This window comes from Pristiophorus japonicus, chromosome 15, assembly GCF_044704955.1.
Source record: "Pristiophorus japonicus isolate sPriJap1 chromosome 15, sPriJap1.hap1, whole genome shotgun sequence".
Lineage (NCBI taxonomy): Eukaryota > Metazoa > Chordata > Chondrichthyes > Pristiophoridae > Pristiophorus > Pristiophorus japonicus.
Window position 1 is genome coordinate 128,687,637 of NC_091991.1, and position 23,596 is coordinate 128,711,232.

At 45.2% G+C, this 23,596-nt stretch overlaps 1 protein-coding gene across 1 annotated transcript in view; it reads right to left on the reverse strand.

Moving 5' to 3' along the window:
- Positions 1 to 9,526, reverse strand: part of vps35l (VPS35 endosomal protein sorting factor like) — a 164,894-nt gene extending 155,368 nt beyond the window's left edge. The window contains exon 1 of the mRNA XM_070900915.1: positions 9,492 to 9,526. Within this exon, the coding sequence (XP_070757016.1) occupies positions 9,492 to 9,508 (17 nt within the window). The 5' untranslated portion in view covers positions 9,509 to 9,526. The remainder of the gene's footprint in view (positions 1 to 9,491) is intronic.
- Between the last annotated feature and the right edge of the window lie 14,070 nt (positions 9,527 to 23,596).

A 23,596-nucleotide genomic window follows, 5' to 3' on the forward strand; every position in this document is an offset into this window, starting at 1 on the left:
CCTCCTCCAGAGTGAGTACAACAGTGGGACCTTCATCCATCACCTCCCCCTCCTCCTCACCCCCATGCTCTTGGTCTGGAAGGTGGGATTGGAAGATGTTCTCCTCTTCAGGCTCATCCGTGTCTGAATCTTCTTCTGCATCGTCAGGGTTGGCCTCAAGTTCTGCAAAATAGAACAGAACAGGCAAATGGTTAGCAGCAGAGGAGGGGGCAGGGTGGGTGACATGAGTAGGTTCACACAGCGCAGGCAGCAGGCTGATTTGAAGGACCACTATGAATGATAGCACATTGCATCAACCGAAGCGTAGCTGACGGAGACATCCCCATGAACCGAAGCATGGCTAGCCTGCGCAGTACTTAACATTTAGCAAAGCCAGACTGTGGAATTTGCAGGACTTACCCTCTCCGTCAAGTGTGGGCCCAGCTTGTGCAGTGGTGGTTGCTTTTCTCCTGGCAGGACCCATCAAAGCAGCGACCCTCTCTTCCAAGGGTGTCAGTGGCTGCAGATTTGCCGGGTCTCCTCCTGTTCAAGTTTTTTCTTGTTTGTTGTGTGTACTTTCCTCTGCAAAAATGAAAACATAACTTTTGAGAGAGGGTGTCTTTCTGCTGGGTGGGACATATACAGCTGGTTACATTTACAATTGCAATTGAATAAATGAAAATATTACTTACACTAACTACTCCTGTCACATCTTTTTGCACTGGCCTCCAGACCTCGGGGTGGTCACCATTGCACAGTAATCTTGTGCGAGTTGGTTCCAGCGTTTCTTCATTTCTTTAGGTGGAACTTTTATGTGACCTCTGCTGATGTCCAGTGTATGCTATCTGGCCTCAATCTCAGTAACTAGTGCCGCCACTTCATCCTGTAAGAAATTCTTGGTCCTTGCGCCACGTTGCATCTTGTACTGCAGCTCCGATTTTTCCAATGAGAATTAAAGTTTTCACACACAACTGGCTCTTTAAAAATGGCCGAATGCAGACCGGGAGCTGTACTGGGCATGCGCGCCCATAAGAATCACGTCAAAAACATCCTTTTTTTTTGCGCATGCGCAGAAGGGATGGCATCGTTTTTTTCGCCCCCCTTCCCCCCCCCCCGGATTGGGAAAACTGAGCCCTTTATTTCTGTTTCTGATTGTACACTGAATTCACCCACTCTAACTCACCCTCCTTCTGAGACCTTACGCTGTTAATTTCACAATCCTTGAATCGGATTGGTTAAGGAGATACACAATTGTTTGCCCTCTTCACTTAGGTCCCAGATGCCATTTCCCTTGCTGCGATGTTATCAGTTTGACGCAAAAAATTTTAAAACCTAAACGTGCAAAGGCAAGTCTAACTAATGCAAATGCCATTACAGTCACTCGTACAGCAGCTCATAGCCCAATATATTCAAGTGTAGAAAGCAATGAAGGAAAGTTACAGGAGTCTTTGAGAACTCCTGTTAGAAAGCAATGCGTTAATTAGCATGACCAATGTCACTGACTGCAACAGAAAGCAAGTAGCAAGTCATTACTGTAAAATCCACCCAATAAATGAGAAGCAAGCAAAATTATTACATCAACTGCATGCATACAGTTTACTTCAAATATATGGGATTAAACATCCCACATAAACAGAGCGCTTAAATAGATTGGAATTTAGTACATTGCTTGTATAACTGGAGCAATTTGCCTCCAAGAGCCAATGTGTGTGCAATGATGAGCAATTCCATTGAATAAATGAAAATATTACTTGAGTCATAGTATAGCGGACTGGACTCCCGACAGAAAACAGTTTTGCTTTCCAAGGTTATAGGTTTCACAATAAGCCAGTAATGCAGCTCCACAGATAAAAATTCACACCACAATTCGACACACAGCGAATTCCCAATCTCAGTCAGGGTAAAAGCACCAAGCTGTGGTTAGGAAAACCAGGGGACTAGTCACCTCTGCAAATTCAGATTCTCTGCCCCAGTCATCGTCTCCACCATGGGTCTTAATCCTACTACCCCTACCTCACTGGAATGGTCTTTGTGCTTTCACCTCTTCTTCAAATAGTGCCACAAGTACCATCAAGCTTCTTTGGCTTAGCTAAACTTGTGAAGTAAATTCCTCTAAACTCCCTACACACACACCTCTAAATTAAAAGCGTTTGTCAGAACTCTCATGGATTGCAGCTATATTTTCTGTTCCAATCCTATTCAGGCCCACCCTCCAACCTGGAGAAGTTCCTTTCCTTCCTGGATCTCTCATTCTCCAGCTTGCCACTCGTATCTATTATATTGGTCCTACAGGAATCCAGATTATGTTTCTTCCCACTCTCCTTTCTGCAAACATTCCAGTGTTTTCTTTATTTTGCTATCTCCATTGTATTTGTTCTAAATTACTCTACTCTCCACATCAGAATTTCTAAAATATTGTATTATTTTATTTCACCAAGGTTTTCCCTTCTGTTATCCACAAAACCCTAAACCATGACCACCCTTTTTCCCACAACTCTGCGCTCTCTCTCTATCTCTATACATTTCATTAACCATCCACATTAGCTTCCACCAGATTACATTCCACCATTTACAAAATGATCCAGCCAAATACATCTTCTAACCTGTCCAAAGAAATTACTCCTTTTGCATCCATCTTCAACCTTCCATTACCCTCTTTCGCAGCATCTCCTCCTCAGGAACATTCTCATGAAACGGTGGCATATATAATATTTATCAAATTGTTTTATGCCACACACTTGTCTGGTGCTCCAAACATACTTTTTGTACGCGATAACAATGTGCATGCACTTCCCACAATCTAACATTATATTTTCTGCTCATCGTGTGGTAAACTATTTGGGGGATACCTCCTGCAAATTAGCTAATCACTTTCTTAAACATTTTAATTCTGCTCACTGGCATAATTCTGATCTTTATGTGGTTTGCCACTTCAAGTTCACTCTCCCAACCCACTTTTACCTTCAGCTTCACTCCAGAACTTTAGCACATAATCCAGGCTGAAACGTTAATTCTGTTTCTCTTGCCACAGATGCTGCCTGACCTGCTGAGTATTTCTCAAATGCTAGTATTTCTAGCATTCTCTGGTTTTATTTCAGATTTCCAGTATCCGCAGTATTTTGCTTTTGTATTAAGATTCCGAAATGGGTTCAGTTAGTAAAGAAAATGCATAGCTGACCCATACAAACTATGAGACCCAAAATGTAATTTGCAGACCCTGCTGGTTGGTTCATCTTAGCTAGGATGGCAGTGAGACATTACAATTGGCCACACTCGAGTGAAAAAGTATTGTCCAAGGATTCCACTCAAGACTGTGCGAGGGCTGGAACAGACTCGTTGTAATGCCCCTCACAGTTCAATAGTCTCCAACACACTGTCACGGATCACACATGGAGAATCGTCACTGGAGATGGAAATGTCCATGGAACTGTACCCCAGTAAGGAGTCAATGCCTTCAGGAAAACAGGTGAAAATACTGGCCAAAACGAAAGAACCATATGGGAAATGTTTCTTTACAAGACAAACATAAATTAAACCAAAATATAAATCAAATTAAAATCGGAAATAGTTACAATAAATTAAGACTGCAAACTGATATTGTAAATTATTTGAGTGCATTAAACATAGAAGCACCACAATGTGGAAGGAAGCAGATCTGATCCACGTACTCTACCGAGTTCCCCATTTTGCCTTCTGCTGTTTCATTTCATCCCCTCAGATCTAACTCCATATACCCACCTTTGCCCCATATCCCTTAATACTTTTGGTTAACAAATCTCAGATTTAAAATTAACAGTTGATCTAGCATCAATTGCCATTTGCAGAAGAGTTGGCCAAATTTCTACTACCCTGTGTGTGTAGAAGTGGTTCCTAATTTCACTCCTGAAAGGTCTGGCTCTAATTTTTAGATTATGCCCCTAGACCTAGACTCACCAATCAGTGGAAATCACTTCTCTCTATCCACCTCAAGTCCCCCTTAATATCTTTAAAACTACAAACAAATCACCCCTTAACCTTCTAATTTCCAGGGATTACAACCCTAGTTTGAGTAATCTCACCTCTTAATTTAACCCTTGGAGTCCAGATATCATTCAGCTATCAAAAATATTTTGCATCAGTCTTTAAAGTAGAGGACACTAAAAATATCCCAACAGTGGATAGTCAAGGGGCGATTTGGGGGAGGGGGGGGGGGAGGGACTTAACATAATCACAATCATTAGGAGGTGTTACTTAGTAAGATAATGGGACTAAAGGCAGATAAATCCTCTGGACCTGATGGCTTGCATCCTAGAGTCTTAAGAGAAGTAGCGGCAGAGATAGTAGATGCAATGGTTGTAATTTACCAAAATTCCCTGGATTCTGGGGAGGTCCCAGCAGATTGGAAAACTGCAAATGTAAGGCCCCAATTTAAAAAAAAAAGGAGGCAGACAAAAAGCAGGAAACTATCGACCAGTTAGCCTAACATCTGTGATTGGGAAAATGTTAAAGAAGCAGTATCAGGACATTTGGAAAACCATAATTCAGTCAGGCAGAGTCAGCATGGATTTATGAAGGGGAAGTAATGTTTGACAAATTTGCTGGAATTCTTTGAGGATGTAACGAACAGGGTGGATAAAGGGGAACCAGTGGATGTGGTGTATTTGGACTTCCAGAGGCATTTGACAAGGTGCCACATAAAAGGTTACTGCACAAGATAAAAGTTCAGGGGGTTGGGGGTAATATATTAGCATGGATATTGGCTAACTAACAAAAAACAGAGATTCGGGATAAATGGTTCATTCTCAGGTTGACGATCAGTAACTAGTGGGGTGCCGCAGGGATCAGTGCTGGGACCCCAACTATTTAAAATCTATATAATGACTTGGATGAAGGGACCGAGTGTAACATAGCCAAGTTTGCTGAAGCTGGGAGAAAAAGCAATGTGAGGAAGACACAAAAAACCTGCAAAAGGACATAGACAGGCTAAGTGAGTGGGCAAACATTTGACAGATGGAGTATAATGTTGGAAAGTGTGAGGTTATGCACTTTGGCAGAGAAAAAAAAATCGAAGAACAAGTTATTATTTAAATGGAGAAAATTGCAAAGTGCTGCAGTACAGCGGGACCTGATGCATGAAACACAAAAGGTTCATATGCAGGTACAGCAAGTGATCAGGAAGGCCAATGGAATCTTGGCCTTTATTGCAAAGGGGCTGGAGTATAAAAGCAGGGAAGTCTTACTACAGTTATACAGGGTATTGCTGAGGTCACACCTGGAATACTGCATGCAGTTTTGGTTTCCATATTTAAGAAAGGATATACTTGCTTTGGAGGCAGTTCAGAGAAGGTTCACTAGGTTGATTCTGGGGATGAGGGGGTTGATTATGAGGAAAGGTTGAGTAGGTTGGGCCTCTACTCATTGGAATTCAGAAAAATGAGAGGTGACCTTATCAAAACGTGTAAGATTGTGAGGGGGCTTGACAAGGTGGATGCAGAGAAATTGTTTCCACTGATAGGAGAGACTAGGACTAGAGGTCTTGGAATAAGGGGCCGCCCATTTAAAACTGAGATGAGGAGGAATTTCTTCTCTGAGGGTTGTAAATCTGTGGAATTCTCTGCCTCAGAGTGCTGTCAAAGCTGGGGCATTGAATAAATTTAAGACAGAGATAGACAGTTTCTTAACCGATAAAGGGAATAAGGGGTTATGGGGAACGGACAGGGAAGTGACCAGAGTCCATGATCGGATCAGCCATGATCGTATTAAATGACAGAGCAGGTTCCAAGGGGCCATGTGGCCTACTCCTGCTCCTATTTATGTTCTTATGTATTCTGATAAACCTACACTGCTCTCCCTCCAAGGCCAATATATCCTTCCTATGGGGTGGTCTAACCAGGGCTTTGTATTACTGAAGAATGCCTTATACCCCCTTGTATTCTAGTCCTCTAGATATAAGGGCCAGCATTCCATTAGCCTTTTTGATTATTTTCCGTACCCATTCATGACATTTTAAATGATCTATGTACCTTTTTGCAAGTACATTCTGGATTGATTGTTCTAAACTGCTGATTTTATAGCATTTACTGTCTGTCCACTTCTCCTATTCTTTGATGTGAGGCCTCAGGCTACCACCCAATCCAAGAACATAAGGTAGTAAGAATTAGGGAGCAGCCCTCGAGCCTGCTCCGTCATCCAATAAGATCGTGGCAAATCTTCGACCAACTCCATTTTCCCACCCAATCCCCATATCCCTTTGTTCCCCTAGAGTCCAACAATCAGCCTTGTATATACTCAACGGCTCAAAATCCACAGAATTCCAGAGATTCACAACCCTCCGAGTGAAGAAATAAGGCAATCCCTTATCCTGAGACTGTGCTCCCTAGTTCTAGACTCTCCAGCATCTATCCTATCAATCCCCATCAGATTCTTAAATATTTGAATGAGATAATAACTTTTATTTATATAGTGCCTTTAACGTAGTAAAACATCCCAAGGCCCTACACAACAGACAGATAAATTTGATACTGAGCCAGAGAAGAAATTAAGACAGATGATCAATAGCTTGTTAAAGAGGTAGGTTTTAACGAGCGTCTTAAAGGAGGAAAGAGGGGTAAGAAACGGAGAGGTTTATCGAGGGAGTTTCGGAGCTTAGGGCCCAGGCAGCTGAAGGCACATCCACCAATGGTTGAGCAGTTATAATGAGGGATGGTTAAGAGGCCAGAATTTGAGGAACGCAGACATCTTGTGGGATTGTGTTGCTGACAGAGATAGGGAGGGGCAATTCCACGGACTGATTTGTAAACAAGGATAGGAATTTTGATTGGAGGGGTCTCATTCTTCGAAAATCCAGAGAGTATAGGCCCAATCTACTCAATCTCTCTTCATAGGACATCTCACTCATCCCAGGAATTAATCTGGTGAACCTTCGCTGCACTGCCTTGAAGGCAAGTATATCCTTCCTTAGATAAGGAAACCAAAACTGTGCATAGTACTCCAGGTGTGGTCTCATCAAGGCCCTGTACAATTGTAGCAAGACTTCCTTACTTTTGTGTGTTCCAACCCCCATAAAATAAAGGCCAACATGCCATTTGTCTTCCTAATTGCTTGCTGTACTTACATGCTAACTCTATGGTTCTTGTACTAAGACACCTAAATCTCTCTCAATACCAACATTTAATAGTTTCTCACCAGTTAAAAAATACTCCATTTTCCTAATTATCCTACCAAAGTGAAGAACCTCACATTTCCCCATTATACTCTGCCTGCCACCTTATTGCTCACTCACTTAACTTATCTTTATTCCTTTGCAGGCTTTTTGTGTCCTCTTCTCAACTTCGTGCTTAGCAACCAACACTTTTGTGTGTACTCTGGCACCCGGAAGAGCAGATATAGAAAACTGAACAGCGGATTCCCACAGGGTTCTGTCCTGGCACCCAGTTGTTCAAAATTTACACCATTGATCTGCCCAAAACAGAGTCCAGCAAGTTCACATACGCAGATGTCATTGGCTTGGCCACACAAAACATTAATCTGTCCGCCACCAAGGAGACCCTGACCAGTAATCTATAGAGATGAAGACTTGATTCTGCCGATGGCGACCTCGGCCAAACCCGCAAAAGACTGTCGCTGCAACATTCCACCTCAACATCCATCAAGCAAATCAAGCTTTTTGAAAGTCTCCTTTTGCGGCGTAGAGGTAAACCATATCAAAAACCCTCCTATTTAGGAGTCACGCTCAATTGCACCCTGTCGTTTAGACAGCATTTCCAGAACATTAAGAAATGTTTTTTTTTTAAAAAAAAAGAGTAGGGTCAACCTGATCCAGAAACTTGCCGGATCCACATGGTGCGCTGACACTCAAACCTTCTGTATGGCAGCACTCACCCTGGTGTACTCTACAGTGGAGTACTGCTCTCCAGCATGGCTATCAAGTCCAAGTCAAATCCATTAATGTCCTGCTGAACTCTACTATGAGAATTATCACTGATACGCTTTTATCGACACCAACACTTTGGCTGCCCGTGCTTGCAAACATCACATCACCACACCGACACGGTGAATATGCAGTCTCCAGACAATACAACCGTTACACCAGCAAAGACATTCTGATCCAGGCCGACTTGACCAACCTACCACCAACTCATCTCAAATCTAGAAGGCCCTTCAGCGATCTCCCTTCAGCCTTGATGACCGATGGTGAAATGCTTGGAAGAACTGCGACATACTTTTTAGGAAGACCCCACAGTACAACCTGAACAAACCTTCCTTGCACACAGTGGACAACCATCAAACGCCTCAGAACCGGTCATCATAGATGCCACTTTCTCCATTGATGGAAGATTAAAGCATCACCATCATGCGACTGTGGAGCTCATCATTGAACACGGCTTTCAGAGAAAATTCACAGGCATCCTACAAGATATCCATGCTGTTACAGCAGAAGCTGCGGATCTGACCTAGATATTGATATTTAAATTTATTTTTTGCTACTACCATAATCAAAGAAGATTAGAGTCCTGGCTTTAAGTCAACAGCACAAGAGCTGAACATATTACACAATGACTATATCTATACCGATGTTAACTAAACTCCTCCAATATGGAAAATTAACCATGGGATTCAAAGCCTCCCTGATAAAGTGCGACATCCCCACTGACACCTGGGAGTCCCTGACCGAAAACCACCCTAAGTGGAGGAAGTGCATTTAGGAGGACGCTGAGCTCCTCGAGTCTAGTCACCGAGAGCATGCAGAAATGAAGCGCAGGCAGCGGAAGGAGCGTGTGGCAAACCAGACTCCGCACCTACCCTTTCCCTCAACCACTGTCTGTCCCACCTGTGATAGAGACTGCGGTCCTCGTATTGGACTGTACAGTCACCCAAGAACTTATGCTAAGAGTGAAGCAAGTCTTTCTTGATTCTGAGGGACTGCCTATGATGATGATAAACCTCTCACTTTGTATGACATTAACTGAACCCCTGAATTAAATGAATCCATGTTGTAATCCATTGAAAGATATTTATCTTATAATTTTAAGATACAAAATAAACAACAGACCTTTTGCAAGTGTTGAAAATTGCCCAAAATTAAACAGGAGTATTTGCACTTAGCAATACTTGTGGGCATAATAAATTGCAACATTTGAAAAATATTTCAATTATTTTCTGACAAAAGATTACATCTAAAAGGCTATTTTGCCTTTCCTCTTTGCTAAATGAAAGGGCACTTTTGGAATTTGCTGTTTTAAATTTGATTTTAACATTGCTGACCACTGCAATGGAAACAAAACAACATTGTGAGGATCTGGCATTGAAATGAAGCGCGTTAAAACGATGATTCGATTTTTCAAAAACCTAGGCAGAGGTATGTACTTGTTCAGTTTGCAGTGCCTTTAGTGATGTTAAACATCCAATAAATGTATTTTCAGAGGCCCGCACAGTGACGGGAGGTTGAGGTAGAGAATTTCACCCAGGTGTTATTGTTCAGGATAAAAAGTCACGCCGTTAAAAAGTTTCAATCAGCTGTAAAAGCTGCTTACCACTGCACGGAGGCCATCTTCCATGTCACGTGCCTCTGCACCGCACCCACTGCTGAACTCTCACACCGCGCCGTGACGGTTGGCAGGGCCGCCATATTTGTGCGGGGCAGAGGCCCCAGCAACGCCCCGCACCCGTGCGTCAGAACGTGCGTCGGACAACAGGGCTGCCTGCACTAACCTTACGGTGGCGCTGAAGAGCAAACGTGTATTAGAATATAATTAATTATCCCAGTATTGCTGGAGAAGTCCCTCTGCCAATACTATAGCCCTAATTTTCTTTTCGAATTTGAGATTTAAAAAAAAATTATTTCTATTTATGAGATTGACTCTTTTAGGTTCTTAATTTCCCACACATTATTCTGTTTTTGGTTTAAATCCGAATGAAATGCAGAGATTTCAAGAAGAGTTTTCATAAGAACATAAGAATTAGGAACAGGAGTAGGCCATCTAGCCCCTCGAGCCTGCTCCGCCATTCAACAAGATCATGGCTGATCTGGCCGTGGACTCAGCTCCACTTACCCGCCCGCTCCCCATAACCCTTAATTCTCTTATTGGTTAAAAATCTATCTATCTGTGATTTGAATACATTCAATGAGCTAGCCTCAACTGCTTCCCTGGGCAGAGAATTCCACAGATTCACAACCCTCTGGGAGAAGAAATTCCTTCTCAACTCGGTTTTAAATTGGCTCCCCCCGTATTTTGAGGCTGAGCCCCCTAGTTCTAGTTTCCCCGACCAGCGGAAACAACCTCTCTGCCTCAATCTTGTCTATCCCTTTCATTATTTTAAATGTTTCTATAAGATCACCCCTCATCCTTCTGAACTCCAACGAGTAAAGACCCAGTCTACTCAATCTATCATCATATGGTAACCCCCTCATCTCCGGAATCAGCCGAGTGAATCGTCTCTGTACCCTCTCCAAAGCTAGTATATCCTTCCTTAAGTAAGGTGACCAAAACTGCACGCAGTACTCCAGGTGCGGCCTCACCAATACCCTATACAGTTGCAGCAGGACCTCCCTGCTTTTGTACTCCATCCCTCTCGCACTGAAGGCCAACATTCCATTCCCCTTCTTGATTACCTGCTGCACCTGCAAACTAACTTTTTGGGATTCATGCACAAGGACCCCCAGGTCCCTCTGCACTACAGCATGCTGTAATTTCTCCCCATTCAAATAATATTCCCTTTTACTGTGTTTTTTTCCAAGGTGGATGACCTCACATTTTCCGACATTGTATTCCATCTGCCAAACCTTAACCCATTCACTTAACCTATCCAAATCTCTTTGCAGCCTCTCTGTGTCCTCTACACAACCTGCTTTCCCACTAATCTTTGTGTCATCTGCAAATTTTGTTACACTACACTCTGTCCCCTCTTCCAGGTCATCTCTGTATATTGTAAACAGTTGTGGTCCCAGCACCGATCCCTGTGGCACACCACTAACCACCGATTTCCAACCCGAAAAGGACTCATTTATCCCGACTCTCTGCTTTCTGTTAGCCAGCCAATTCTCGATCCATGCTAATACATTTCCTCTGACTCCGCGTACCTTTATCTTCTGCAGTAACCTTTTATGTGGCACCTTATCGAATGCCTTTTGGAAATCTAAATACACCACATCCATCGGTACACCTCTATCCACCATGCTCGTTATATCCTCAAAGAATTCCAGTAAATTAGTTAAACATGATTTCCCCTTCATGAATCCATGTTGCGTCTGCTTGATTGCACTATTCCTATCTAGATGTTCCGCTATTTCTTCCTTAATGATAGCTTCAAGCATTTTCCCCACTACAGATGTTAAACTAACCAGTCTATAGTTACCTGCCTTTTGTCTGCCCCCTTTTTTAAACAGAGGCGTTACATTAGCTGCTTTCCAATCCGCTGGTACCTCCCCAGAGTCCAGAGAATTTTGGTAGATTATAACGAATGCATCTGCTATAACTTCCGCCATCTCTTTTAATACCCTGGGATGCAATTCATCAGGACCAGGGGACTTGTCTACCTTGAGTCCCATTAGCTGTCCAGCACTACCCCGCTAGTGATAGTGATTGTCTCAAGGTTCTCCCTTCCCACATTCAGCAATTTTTGGCATGGTTTTTGTGTCTTCCACTGTGAAGACGGAAGCAAAATAATTGTTTAAGGTCTCAGCCATTTCCACATTTCCCATTATTAAATCCCCCTTCTCATTTTCTAAGGGACCAACATTTACTTTAGTCACTCTTTTCCGTTTTATATATCGGTAAAAGCTTTTACTATCTGTTTTTATGTTTTGCGCAAGTTTACTTTCATAATCTATCTTTCCTTTCTTTATTGCTTTCTTAGTCATTCTTTGCTGTCATTTAAAATTTTCCCAATCTTCTATTTTCCCACTAACCTTGGCCACCTTATACGCATGGTTTTTAATTTGATACTCTCCTTTATTTCCTTGATTATCCACGGCTGGTATTCCTTCTCTTACCGCCCTTCTTTTTCACTGGAATATATTTTTGTTGAGCACTATGAAAGAGCTCCTTAAAAGTCCTCCACCGTTCCTCAATTGTGCCACCGTTTAGTCTGTGTTTCCAGTCTACTTTAGCCAACACTGCCCTCATCCCACTGTAGTCCCCTTTGTTTAAGCATAGTACGCTGGTTTGAGACACTACTTCCTCACCCTCAATCTGTATTACAAATTCAAACATACTGTGATCACTCATTCCGAGAGGATCTTTTACTTGGAGATCATTTATTTTTCCTGTCTCATTACACAGGACCAGATGTAAGATAGCTTGCTCCCTTGTAGGTTCTGTAACATACTGTTCTAAGAAACAATCCCGTATGCATTCTATGAATTCCTCCTCAAGGCTACCCTGTGCGATTTGATTTGACCAATCGATATGTAGGTTAAAATCCCCCATGATTACTGCCGTTCCTTTTTCACATGCCTCCATTATTCCCTTGATTATTGCCCGCCCCACCGTGAAGTTATTATTTGGGGGCCTATAAACTACGCCCACCAGTGACTTTTTCCCCTTACTATCTCTAATCTCCACCCACAATGATTCAACATTTTGTTCATTAGAGCCAATATCGTCTCTCGCAACTGCCCTGATATCATCCTTTATTAACAGAGCTACCCCACCTCCTTTCCCTTCTTGTCTATCTTTCCGAATTGTCAGATACCCCTGTATGTTTAATTCCCAGTCTTGGCCACACTGTAACCATGTTTCTGTAAAGGCCACCAAATCATGCCCATTTGTAATGATTTGTGCCATTAACTCATTTACTTTATTTCAAATGCTGCGTGCGTTTAGGTAGAGTGTTTTAATACTGGTTTTTAAACCATGATTTTTAGTTTTGACCCCCCCTTTATATTAATACATATTGTCCCTTCCTATCACTTTGTGGTTTACACTTACCCCAATGTTACTCTGCTCTGTTGCCTCCTGCCTTTTGCATTCTTTCTTGGGGTCCTGTTCATCTGAGCTCTCACCCACTCTAACTAGCTCAGAGCCCTCTCCTGGGTTCCGAATATTCCTTGCATTGAGGCACCGAGCTTTCATGCTTGCCTTTTTATTACACTTTGACCCTTTAGAATTTTGCTGTACAGTGGCCCTTTTTGTTTTTTGCCTTGGGTTTCTCTGCCCTCCACTTTTACTCATCCCCTTTCTGTCTTTTGCTTTTGTCTCCATTTTGTTTCCCTTTGTCTCCCTGCATTGGTTCCCATCCCCCTGCCATATTAGTTTAACTCCTCCCCAACAGCACTAGCAAACACTCCCCCTCAGACATTGGTTCCGGTCCTGCCCAGGTGCAGACCGTCCGGTTTGTACTGGTCCCAGAACCGGTTCCAATGCCTCAGGAATTTGAATCCCTCCCTGCTGCACCACTGCTCAAGCCACGCATTCATCTGAGCTATCCTGCGATTCCTACTCTGACTAGCTCGTGGCACTGGTAGCAATCCCGGGATTACTACTTTTGAGGTCCTACGTTTTTAGTTTTAGTTTTGAGTCAAATTTCAAGGAAAATATATAAAAAGGCTCCTTCCACAAAGTCAATGCCATTGAGAAACCTAATTATAGCTTTTCATTGACCACTCAATGCATAAAGTGCGTGTGTCAGTGTGTTCTTGGTCCCATTGGGTCGATGAGAGTACTGTGTTTGATGAAGTGTAAAAGGATTTTAGCAAGGCTTTTGATAAGGTCCCACATGGCAGACTGGTCACAAAAGTAAAAGCTTATGGGATCCAGGGCAAAGTGGCAAGTTGGATCCAAAATTGGCTCAGAGACAGGAAGCAAAGAGTCATGGTTGATGGGTATTTTTGTGACTGGAAGACTGTTTCAAGTGGGGTTCCGCAGGACTCAGTACTAGGTCCATTGCTTTTTGTGGTATATATCAATGATTTAGACTTGAATGTAGGGGGTATGATTAAGAAGTTTACAGATGATACTAAAATTGGCTGTGTGGTTGATAAGAAGAAAGCTGTAGACCGCAGGAAAATATCAATGAACTGGTCAGGTGGGCAGAACAGTGGCAAATTAAATTAAATCCGGAAAAGTGTGAGGTATGCATTTGGGGAAGGCTACAAGGCAAGGGAATACACATTTAATGGTTGGACACTGAGAAGTGTAGAGGAACAGATGGACCTTGGAGTGCAGGTCCACAGATCCCTGAAGGTAGCAGGCCAGGTAGATAAGGTCGTTAAGAAGGCATACAAAATACTTGCCTTTATTAGCCGAGGCATAGAATACAAGAGCAGGGAGGTTATGCTTGAACTGTATAAAATACTAGTTAGGCCACAGCTAGAGTACTAATGTAGTTCTGGTCACTACATTACAGGAAAGATGTGATTGCACTAGAGAGGGTACAGAGATTTACGAGGTTGTTGCCTGGACTGGAGAATTTTAGCTATGAGGAAAGATTGGACAGGCTGGGGTTGTTCTCTTTGGAACAGAAGGGAGAATTGATTGAGGTGTATGAAATTATGAGGGGCCTAGATAGAGTGGATAGGAAGGACCTATTTCCCTTAGCAGAGGGGTCAACAACCAGGGGGCATAGATTTAAAGTAATTGGTAGGAGGGGATTTGAGGGGAATTTTTTTCACCCAGCGGGTGGTAGGGGTCTGGAACTCACTGCCTGAAAGGGTGGTAGAGCCAGAAACCTTCACCACATTTCAAAAGTGCTTGGATATGCACTTGAAGTGCTGTAACCTACAAGGCTACGGACTAAGAGCCGAGAGTAGGATTAGGCTGGATATCTCTTTGTCGGCCAGCACGGACACGATGGGCCAAAACGGCCTCCTTCTGTGCTGTAAATTTCTGTGATTGGGAAAACCGAAGACATTGCCTTCTGTCCCCACCACAAACTCCATTCTCTAGCCACCGACTCAATCCCTCTCCATGGCAACTGTCTGAGGCTGAGCCAGACTGTTCGCAAACTTGGTGTCATATTTCACCCCGAGGTGAGCTTCCGACCACATATCCACGCCATCACTAAGACTGTATTTCCATCTCTGGAACATCATACGACTCCACCCCACCTCAGCTCATTTGCTGCTGAAACCCTCATCCATGTCTTTGTTACCTCTAGACTTGACTATTCCAACGCACTCCTGGCTGGCCTCCCACGTTCTACCCTACGTAATCCAAAACTCTGCTGCCCGTGTCCTAACTTGCATCAAGTCCCGCTCACCCATCATCCCTGTGCTTGATGACCTACATTAGCTCTCAGTTAAACAATGCCTCGATTTTAAAATTTTCATCCTTGTCTTCAAATCCCTCCATGGCCTCACCCCTCCCTATGTCTGTAATCTCTTCCAACCCTACAACCCTCTGAGAAATCTGTGTTCCTCTAACTCTGACATTTTGAGCATCCCTGATTTTAATCACTCCACCATTGGTGGCTGTGCCTTTAGCTGCCAAGACCCTAAGCTCTAGAATTCCTTTCCTAAACCTCTCCAGCACTTTGCCTTTCTTTCGGTTAAGTCCTGACTCTAATGTGCTGACTCACACGAGACACATGCTGAAGTCAAGGTCACTCAGGACCTGCACCTTTAGTTCCAGCTCTCCAGTGCTGCACTTGCCTGAGACCTCCCTTTATATACCTCAGTGGGACAGGTATGGAGTGTCTCCTGCAAGTGCACCCCTGGTGGTAAGGTATGCTTATTGTTACAGGTCATATCCAGTAACAGTCATGTATAGCCTCAACAATTTCATGCATATCTGGGAGGATTAACGAGAGCCTGGTCTTTAAGGTTCGTTTCATCAATAGTTGCGTGGGGGGAACCCCAGTCAATGAATGTGGACGAGATCTGTATGCCAACAGCAGTTGCGACAGGCGGCTCTGCAACATGGGACCTTGGATTCTGAGCATGCCTTGTTTAATGATCTGCACTGCTCGCTTCGTCTGGCCATTGGAGGCCGGCAGGAAAGGTGCCGTCTTAACGTGATTTATACCATGGTCAACTATAAAATCGTGAAATTCTGCGCTGGTGAAGCACGGACCATTATCACTAAATAATATGTCATGAATGCCATGCGTTGCAAACATGGTTCTAAGGCCCTCCACACTGGTGGAGGTGGTGCTCGAGTTTAAAATGGTGCACTCGATCCATTTTGAAAATGCATCAGCGACTACGAGGAACATTTTGCCCATGAATGGGCCTGCATAGTCTACATGCACCCGCGACCATGGTTTGGTGGGCCAGGGGCTTAGGGGGGCCTCCCTGGGGGCAATAGCGAGTTGGGCACAAATGGTGCACCGACGGACGCAGAGCTCCAAGTCCGCGTCAATGCCAGGCCACCAGACATGAGATCTGGTGATGGCCTTAATAAGGACGATCCCCGAGTGCTTGCGATGGAGCTCCCGGACAAATGCCTCCCTGCCTCGTAAGGGAGGCATTACTCGGCTGCCCCACATCAGGCAGTCTGCCTGTAGTGAGAGTTCATGCATGCGCCTATGGAAGGGTTTGACCTCCTCGGGGCAGGCATCGCGAGCCTCTGCCCAGTCACCGGTTAAAACGCATCTTTTAACTAGAGATAATGTGGGGTCGCTGGTCGTCCAGGCTCTGATTTGGCGAGCCGTCATGGGCGAACCTGTGGATTCAAAGGCATTGATTGCCATGACCATCCCACAGTTCGTCGGACCCTTCTGTGGTCGCCAGGGGTAGCCTGCTAAGCGCGTCGGCACAGTTGTCTGTGCCTGGTCTGTGCCTTATCATGTAGTCGTAAGCTGTAAGCATGAGTGCCCACCGCTGAATGCGCGCCGAGGCATTGGCGTTGATTGCCTTGCACTCGGATAGTAGGGATGTGAGGGGTTTGTGGTCGGTTTCTAACGCAAACTTGGCCCCGAAAAGGTATTGGTGCATCTTTTTGACACCGTACACGCACGCGAGTGCCTCCTTCTCAACCATACCGTACCCGCGCTCCGCCCGCGAAAGTGACCTGGAGGCATAAGCAATGGGCTGCAATTTACCCGCATCACAGACGTGCTGTAAAACGCACCCGACCCCGTACGCTGACACATCACACGTAAGGAAAAACTTTTTACCTGGGTCAAAAAAGGCTAAAACATTCTTGGAACACAGAAGGTTGTGTGTCTTATTGAAGGCGTATTCTTGGGCGTCCCCCCAAAAGCAATTGCACCCCTTTCTGAGTAACACATGGAGAGGCTCCAGCAGTGTGCTCAAGTTCTGCATAAAGTTCCCAAAGTAATTGAGTAACCCGAGAAAGGTGCGCAGTTCCGAGACAATCCGGGACCTGGGTGCCAGGCGAATCACTTCGGTTTTGGATTCGGTTGGGCGGATTCTATCAGCGGCAATCCTTCTGCCCAAAAATTCACCCTCAGGCGCGAGAAACAGACACTTGGATTTCTTAACTCTTAGGCCTACCCGATCCAATCGACTTAGTACTTCCTCAAGATTGCGGAGATGAGAGTCGGTGTCCCTGCCTGTGATGAGTATGTCACCTTGAAACACAACCGTCCCCGGGATGAACTTGAGCAGACTCTCCATTTTGTGCTGGAATATAGCAGCTGCCGACCTGATGCCGAATGGGCATCGATTGTACACAAAAATGCCTCGATGTGTGTTGATGGTGGTGAGTAGCTTAGACTCTTCGGTCAGTTGTTGTGTCATATATGCAGATGTGAGGTCAAGTTTCGAGAAAAGTTTTCCTCCAACCAACGTGGCAAATAGGTCCTCCGCTCTGAGCAGCGGGTATTGGTCCTGTAGGGAAACTCTGTTTATGGTAGACTTGTAATCCCCACAGATTCGCACGGATCCATCAGGCTTCATGACGGGGACGATGGGGCTTGCCCAGTCGTTGAATTCCATGGGAGAAATTATGCCTTCCCGCAGAAGCCGGTCCAGTTCGTTTTCAATCTTTTCCCTCATCACATAAGGCACAGCTCTAGCTTTGTGATGGACCGGTCTGGCATTCTGTGTGATGTAGATTCTAACTTTAGCCCCTTTGAAGGTGCCCACACCTGGCTGAAAGAGATGTTCAAAACGGCTTAGAACTGTTGAGCAGGAGGTCCATTCTTCTGACGACATGGCGTGAACATCATCCCATTTCCAATTAAGTTCTGCTAGCCAGCTTCTCCCCATCAGGACTGGGAGATCCCCGGGGACAATCCACAGGGAAAGTCGGTGCACCATCCCTTTGTGTGTGACTGAGAACATGGTGCTGCCAAGGACTGGGACGATTTCTTTAGTATAGGTCCTTAGTTTGGTGTCGATCTTTGTTAGTTTTGGTCTGTTGTTTTTGTGCGGCCACAGCTGTTCAAATTGTTAAACGCTCATGAGGAATTGACTGGCCCCCGTGTCCAGTTCCATGTTGACGGGTATCCCATTGAGTAGAACCCTCATCATAATTGGAGGCGTCTTGGTGTAAGAACAGTGGACATTGATCGTGTTAACCTGCTGTACCTCGGCGTCCCATGCACTGTTCCAACCGTCTTCTGGTCCGCTTTCCGACCCTTCCGATTCGTATACCAGCTGAGCTGCTGTTTTTCTGCACATGCGAGCCAGATGTCCTGTGTAGTTGCAGTTTCTGCAAACCGGCATGCTGAAATCGACATACCCTGGTTGAGTGCCTTCCCCCACATCTCCAACACAGGCCATTTCCATTGTTTCCGAAGGATGGGCTGCGTCTGGCTGATCTTTCTTGAGCTTCCCTCAATCTGTTGTTGATTGCTCGCATTGTGGGTTGATGAGGTGTGATCGGCCGTTCATGTGGCCCTTGATTTTGATGGCTTCTAGCGCCACTGTCTGCTGTTGAAGGCCTGCTCTCCTGCCTTTGTCTGTGTGTGGGGGTAGTAGTTTGTTTCACAATGTGAACTCCTTGTTCCGATGCCTTGTTGGTTGTCGTACCCGAAGCATAGATCAGCCTCGTTTCTTCTTCGCCTGCCAAGAACGTCTGTGCGACCAGTGCTACTGCCTCTACAGTCAAGTTCTTAGTCTCCATAAGCTTTTGGAATATGCCTGCGTGGCCTATTCCTTCAATAAAAAAGTCTCTCAGTACTTCTCTCCTTAGTTCATCGGGGAACTCACATGAACTAGCCAGCCTCCGAAGTTCCACCACGAAGTCGGGTATGCTTTGGCCCACACAGCGTCTGTAGTTGTAGAACCTGTGTCTGGCCATGTGTAGGCTGCTCACTGGCTTCAGGTGATCTCTCACCAGTGTGCTCAACTCCTCAAACGACTTGCTTGCTGGTTTCTCGGGTGCCAACAGATCCTTCATTAAAGCGTATGTTTTCGAGCCACAGCTGGTCAAGAGATGGGCTCTTCTCTTGTCTGTCTTATTGTCGCCCAGCCAGTGCTTGGTCACAAAGCTTTGCTGGAGCCTTTCTATAAAGTCCTCCCAATTGTCTCCAGCATTGTATTTCTCATCTGAGTTGTTGATAGCCATTCTGTGGATTCTGTGATCCCGTAACTCGTTGCCACTGTTAAGTCCTGACTCTAATGCACTGACTCACACGAGACACATGCTGAAGTCAAGGTCACTCAGGATCTGCACCTTTAATTCCAGTTCTCCAGTGCTGCACTTGCCTGAGACCTCCCTTTATATACCTCAGTGGGACAGGTATGGAGTGTCTCCTGCAAGTGCACCCCTGGTGGTAAGGTATGCTTATTGTTACAGGTCATATCCAGTTACAGTCATGTATAGCATGGTAAGATACAGTTATGTACAGTAATGTGAGATACATGACACTTTCCTCCTTTAAGATGCTCCTTAAAACCTATCTTCTTCACCAAGCTTTTGGACATCTGCCCTAATATCTCCTTATGTGGCTTGGTGTCAAATTTTGTTTGATAACGCTGCTGCAAAGTGCCTTGGGACATTTTACTACATTAAAGGCACTGTATAAACACATGTTGTTATCTCTACTGTATGCTGAAGTTATTTACTTCAGTCACAGAGCATAAAGTAAATTGCTACGACTGGATGTGCATGGCCTACAGAAGATGTTCAGGGACTTACTGTGATTTTTCTCAATTATTTTCTCATTTTCAAGGATTTATTTTAAAATGATTTCCAGAGCTGGATAAGAGGCTTTGTATGAGATTTTTTTGTTGTTTATTATTTATCATGAAAAGACCCACTAGTTCCTCCAGCCTGCCCCATATAATTGCGATGCCATATACATCGTTGATACTGACCCTCGCTACCTAATCCCTTGAGAGGGGTGAAATACCAAATAAAAACCCAAGCCAATAAGTAAATATCTAGAATAGTCTTCTCCAACCCCTTTAAATGATCAAAATTGGTCCAAAGATCGCATTGACCCTGATACCTTCCTCTTGTATGAGGTGACTTCTGGCCAGCCAGAAATGGGTCCAGATCGCTGGAATGCATACGGGAAATCAGCAGTCACTGCAATGGCCAGCAACCTGCTCCACAGATCCACTCTCCTCTGCAATAAGAACCGCCGGACATCCAACTTATTTCCGCCCTTACTTAACGAAGAAGAGTGACCCCTGGTCTTCCCGAACCTATCCTGTTGAAATAATCGGTCCATGTAAACACAATCTAGTTCCTTCATTATTTTATAAACCTCAATCAAATCACCGAAGTCTACACTATTGTAAAGTATACAGACCTACTAAAGGAGAAATAACGAGATGTCACATTGATAAACTGAACGATGATGCTGTGTAACAAATTATTGTTTTCTTGTAAATATAAAGCCCAGATCAAGAATGCAAAATTTTGTGCAAATGTTTGTCTGATATGTAACTGTCAGAAAAGAAAGTGATTGAGTTGGACATTACATAGAAACATAACATTCGGCCCAACATCTATGCCAGTGTTTATGGTCCACACGAGGCTCCTCCCATCCTACTGCATCTACCCTATCAGCATATACTTCTATCTCTTTCTCCCTCATGTGTTTATCTAGCTTCCCCTTAAATGCATCTCTGCTATTCGCCTCAACCACTCTGTCATGTATTCAACCAGCATTGTAACCCATGTATAAACTGACCTAAGTTGTACACCGTGAGAACACTGACCACTAGGTGGGAGACACTCCTAACCTGGACCTTCAGGTATAAAAGGGGAAGCTTCACCCACCTTCATCACTTGAGTGCTAAGGAATAAAGGACAGGTCACAGACTGACCTTCTCTCAAGCATGGGCCTCGTGTGCATTTATACTGTGTAGTAAGGACGTATCAATGACGACAAGAAACTGGGATTTAAACCACGCGAGCATGGCCACTAGCAGAACAGACGAGAGGTACTGTGTTAAGGAATGGTTGGGACAGAGATTCAACATTGTTAAAGCAGCACACAGTTCTCCAGGCAGACAAGGGCAGTCAGGCATGCCCCAACATGTAGTTGAACCCAGAGGGGGAGTTCGACAGAGACAATGGCAAGCTGAACAGCAATTCACGCCATTGCAAGGGACAATGCGGCCAGTTTGGGGCCATCAACACCTGTTAATGGTGCACTCAAGGACAATAACAGGGGCAGTCAGGGACGATCGACTGGCAAGGGACCTTTTGTTTCAAACCGCAACTCATGCTGGAGGCATGGAGGCATACATTCAGCCGGAGTTTGCAGAGATGAGCAAAATACCTGCAGAAATTGCAGAAATGGACACTGGGGGAAATCGCTGGAAGCTGAAGTTCAGTGAGTTCATGTGGAGCACATATACAGTTCATACACCAGGACGCCACCGATAATGATGAAAGTGCTCCTCAATGGCATCCCAGTATCAATGGAGTTAGACACGGGTGCCAGCCAGTCCCTGATGGGTATCAAACAGTTCGCAAAATTGTGGGCATCCAAGGCCAGGAGGCCAAAATTATCGCCGATTGACGCACAGCTACGGACTTACACAAAGCAGATCATTCCGGTGCTAGGCAGCGCCACGGTAGTCGTGACCCACAAAGATTCGGAGAACAGGTTGCCAATCTGGATTGTCCCAGGGGACGGTCCCGCTCTACTGGGGAGGAGTTGGCTTGCTGTCATGAACTGGAAATGGGGCGATGTCAATGCAATTTCCTCTGTGGAGCGAGTATCATGCTCACGGGTCCTGGACAAATTTAACTCATTATTTCAACCCGGCATTGGCACTTTCATGGGGGCCTAGGTAGTGATTCACAAAAACCCGGACGCCAGACCAGTACACCACAAGGCCAGAGCGGTGCCGTACGTGATGCGGAAAAAGATAGAAGGCGAATTGGACCGCCTGTTGAGGGAAGGCATCATCTCGCCAGTCGAATTCAGTGACTGGGCGAGCCCGATTGTGCCGGTGCTCAAGGCGGATGGGTCGGTCAGGATATGTGGCGATTGCAAGGCCACCATCAATCGGGTGTCACTCCAAGACCAGTACCCGCTACCGAGAGCGGAGGACCTCTTTGCGACGCTATCCGGTGGCAAACTTTTTTCAAAATTGGACCTGACCTCAGCTTACATGACCCAGGAGCTGGCGAGTGAGTCGAAGAAGCTGACCACCATCACGACAAACAAGGGGTTGTTTGAGTACAATAGATGTCTGTTCGAGATTCGCTCGGCCGCCGCGATCTTCCAACGAAATATGGAAAGCCTCCTCAAGTCGATTCCAGGGACGGTGGTTTTTCAGGACGACATCCTCATTACGGGTTACGATACCGAAGAACACCTCCACAACCTGGAGGAGGTGCTACGCAGGCTGGACCGGGTAGGTCTGCGACTGAAAAAGGCGAAGTGCGTCTTCCTAGCTCCAGAAGTAGAATTCCTGGGGATGAGGGTAGCAGCAGACGGGATCAGCCCTACTGCATCCAAGACGGAAGCGATCCAGAGAGCACCCAGACCCCGTAACACAACGGAGCTGCGTTCGTTCCTGGGTCTCCTGAACTATTTTGGTAACTTTCTTCCCAAATTGAGCACGCTGCTAGAGCCGCTACACATGCTCCTACGCAAAGGTCGTGAATGGGTCTGGGGGCACAACCAAGAAAGGGCTTTTAATAGAGCACGCAATTTGTTATGTTCCAACAATCTGTTAACGCTATATGACCCATGTAAGAAACTTGTGTTAACGTGCGATGCGTCGTCCTATGGTGTCGGGTGTATGTTGCAGCATGTCAATGCCAAGGGTCAGTTACAGCCGGTAATTTATGCCTCCAGGAGTCTGTCCCAGGCAGAAAGGGGCTACGGGATGGTAGAAAAGGAGGCGCTCGCATGTGTATATGCGGTAAAGAAAATGCACCAGTACCTGTTTGGCAGGAAATTTGAGCTGGAGACAGATCACAAACCCCTAACGTCCCTTTTGGCCGACAACAAGACCATAAATGCAAACGCATCGGCCCGCATACAGAGGTGGGCACTCACGTTAGCTGCCTATGACTACACAATTCGGCACAGACCGGGCACCGAAAACTGCGCTGATGCACTCAGCAGGCTCCCACTAGCCACCAATGAGGGGGCTACCGAGCATGGTGCTGAAATGGTCATGGCTGTTGAAGCTTTCGGAAGCGAAGGCTCACCTGTGACAGCCCGTCAGATTAAAGTCTGGACAAATAGAGACCCGCTATTGTCTCTAGTCAAGAAATGTGTCCTGAATGGGGACTGGGCAGCCACGTTCAGGGCATGCCCTGAGAAATTTAAACCATTTCACAGGCGCAAGGATGAACTCTCGATTCAGGCC